The sequence below is a fragment of the Galeopterus variegatus genome, unplaced genomic scaffold, assembly GCF_000696425.1.
Source record: "Galeopterus variegatus unplaced genomic scaffold, G_variegatus-3.0.2 Scaffold2057, whole genome shotgun sequence".
In the NCBI taxonomy this organism is placed as follows: Eukaryota; Metazoa; Chordata; class Mammalia; order Dermoptera; family Cynocephalidae; genus Galeopterus; species Galeopterus variegatus.
Window position 1 is genome coordinate 171,599 of NW_007728168.1, and position 2,410 is coordinate 174,008.

At 46.9% G+C, this 2,410-nt stretch overlaps 1 protein-coding gene across 3 annotated transcripts in view; it reads left to right on the top strand.

Moving 5' to 3' along the window:
* The window catches only part of ADI1 (acireductone dioxygenase 1), a 12,615-nt gene that overhangs the window by 7,938 nt on the left and 2,267 nt on the right, over positions 1–2,410 (top strand). For all 3 annotated transcript variants that reach the window (XM_008580277.1, XM_008580278.1, XM_008580276.1), the window contains exon 3: positions 1,456–1,635. In XM_008580277.1, the coding sequence (XP_008578499.1) occupies positions 1,456–1,635 (180 nt within the window). The remainder of the gene's footprint in view (positions 1–1,455; positions 1,636–2,410) is intronic.

Here is a 2,410-nt window from a genome sequence, read left to right on the forward strand (position 1 = left end):
CTTGGCCTTCTGTCATCCTGTAGTTGTATTTCTTTTCTTCCACCATGAGAACCGTGGTTCCCGGTCATATTAATATTTTTACTCATTTTCTTAATTCTACAATACACACAGATTAATGTCAGCGTGGCTAGCCCATCCCATTACGAACAGCGGACCTAGTAAGTGCAGCTTGGGGTCTGTCCACAGCTCCTTCTGCCCCATGCTGAGGGTAGAAGGTAACGTGGTATGTGTTGCACTTGCCTTCCCCTGTCTTCCCCCACTGCTCTCCCCTGTCCATGACCAACTTTATTACTTCCTGGTTGTCATGACAGTGTTTTAAGTGAAGTGAAGAGACACATAAGACAGAATTTTCTCAGTGGCTTCACAACAGCATCACATACCTTACGAGGATGCACCATGTTTCTTGCACCTTTCTTTTGCATTTGGGCATCTGAGCTGTTTGCAGTTCCAATTACAGACAGCACAGCAGTGAGGAGCCTCGTGCACGTTTATTTTTGTGGTGCTGGAGGTAAATTCCTGCAGTGGAATTGCTGTGTGGGTGAATCAGTGCACATGTCGTGGTGCTGGATATTGCCGAGCACCCTCTGTGGGGCCCGTGACATTTGCGATTCCACAGCCACACCAGCAGATGAGTTGGCAACCATTCAAAAGCTTGAGGATATGAGTAAGAAATCGTATCTCAGGGAGGTGTTAATGTGCTTTGCTCTTATAATAAGTGGTCAGATTTTCTAAATGTGGATTTTCCACAAATGTGTAAACTTTATATGTGTGAGGACAGCTCTACAACACTCCTGAACAGGGGGCAGGGACATATTAACAGTGCAAGTGGGGTAAAATTTTAATGGTACAGTCAAGGTGAAGGGCATTTGGGTATTTATATAAAATCCTTTCAACTTTGTTGCACATTTGAATATTTTTATTATAAAATATTAGGGGAAAAAGACCCTTCGGAAGACACAGGGGTAGATTTGAACAGGTGGAACATGTTTGTTGAGACTGTGACTGCCGGGTGCGGTGTACAGCAGTGGGGATGAGCATGGCGCCAGGGCGTCTGCGTGGCAGTCTTGCTGTGTGATATTGAGCCAGTGACCTAGCCTCTCTGTGCCACCATTCCCTCAACTGTAAGATGGGGATGACAAAGAATGCCTACCTCGTGGGGCTGTGAGGATTCGGTGAGCTAATATATGTCAAGCATGTGGAATGTGGCTTGGCACATGGTGCTGTGTGAGTGTTAATCCTATCATTGCTAATTTGCTGATAGGATTCATAAATTATTCTAGCTCCGCTCCTTATACTTATTATAATAGTAATCGTTAGCGAGCGTAGTGTTCATTTTTATGGAGAGGATTTCCATTCACTTCTATCCTGGTCTGTTGGGGTGCAGGCTGCCGGGTGGCTCTGCTCATTTGCGTGACTGGTTTCTGGTAGACTTACAGAAATTCCCTCCTGCGCTAGATTAAGATGTTTTATGAGGAGCACCTACACTTGGACGATGAGATCCGCTACATCTTGGATGGCAGTGGGTACTTTGACGTGAGAGACAAGGAGGACAAGTGGATCCGGATTTTCATGGAGAAAGGAGACATGATCACTCTTCCCGCAGGGATCTACCACCGCTTCACACTGGATGAGAAGGTAGGGTCCTTGTGCCTGGTAAGTCTGGTCCAAGTGTGATATCACAATGTCATGGCAATGTCGTGGCGACGTGGCTGGCTTCATTGGACCGATCAACTTAGTGCAGATGGTCCCAGCTCGTGACTCCTGGAGCTTTTTGCGACAGGAAGAGATCCAGCTGGAGTCTGTAGCTGGACTCCTGAGGGGACAGCTATTTATTCTGCGTTAACAGTCAGTAACCTCCACCTTTGTTACTGGCAGACGTGACACACACATCAGTACTCACGCCACTGGTCAAGTCATCAGGAGGGTGGTCCTGCTCCTCTACTAAGATTTTCCAACCATGCTTTGTTATTAATTGTAGGGGTACATTGTTGTGAGGCATCTATAGGGTTGCTACTTTATCATTTTTAAGAGCATGTCAGTTTTGGAATTTAACAGTAGTGCAGTATAGTCATGAGGACTGGCAATGAGAACAGAAAGAAATATGGTGGTTCTTGGGTTCTCTGGATGTGTTTGGATTAAACCTGAGATTTAAGTGTAATTTTTGAATAGATAATAAATGCACATTGTTTAAAGTTTAGAACTATGAAAAGTTATACAGTGAAAAGTCCTGCTATGAAGCCCCCTGGGCTCTCTTGAGCTGGGGTGGTAAGGGGCCTCAGGCCTTGGTCACGCACCCCCACACCCACAGCCAGCCCAGCGACAACCACTGAGCTGCCGCAGGAAGTGCCCCAGCTTCTGCCAAGCAAGGGCGGTGGGGGCCCAGGGCCGTGGCCACCCCCCCCCCACCACA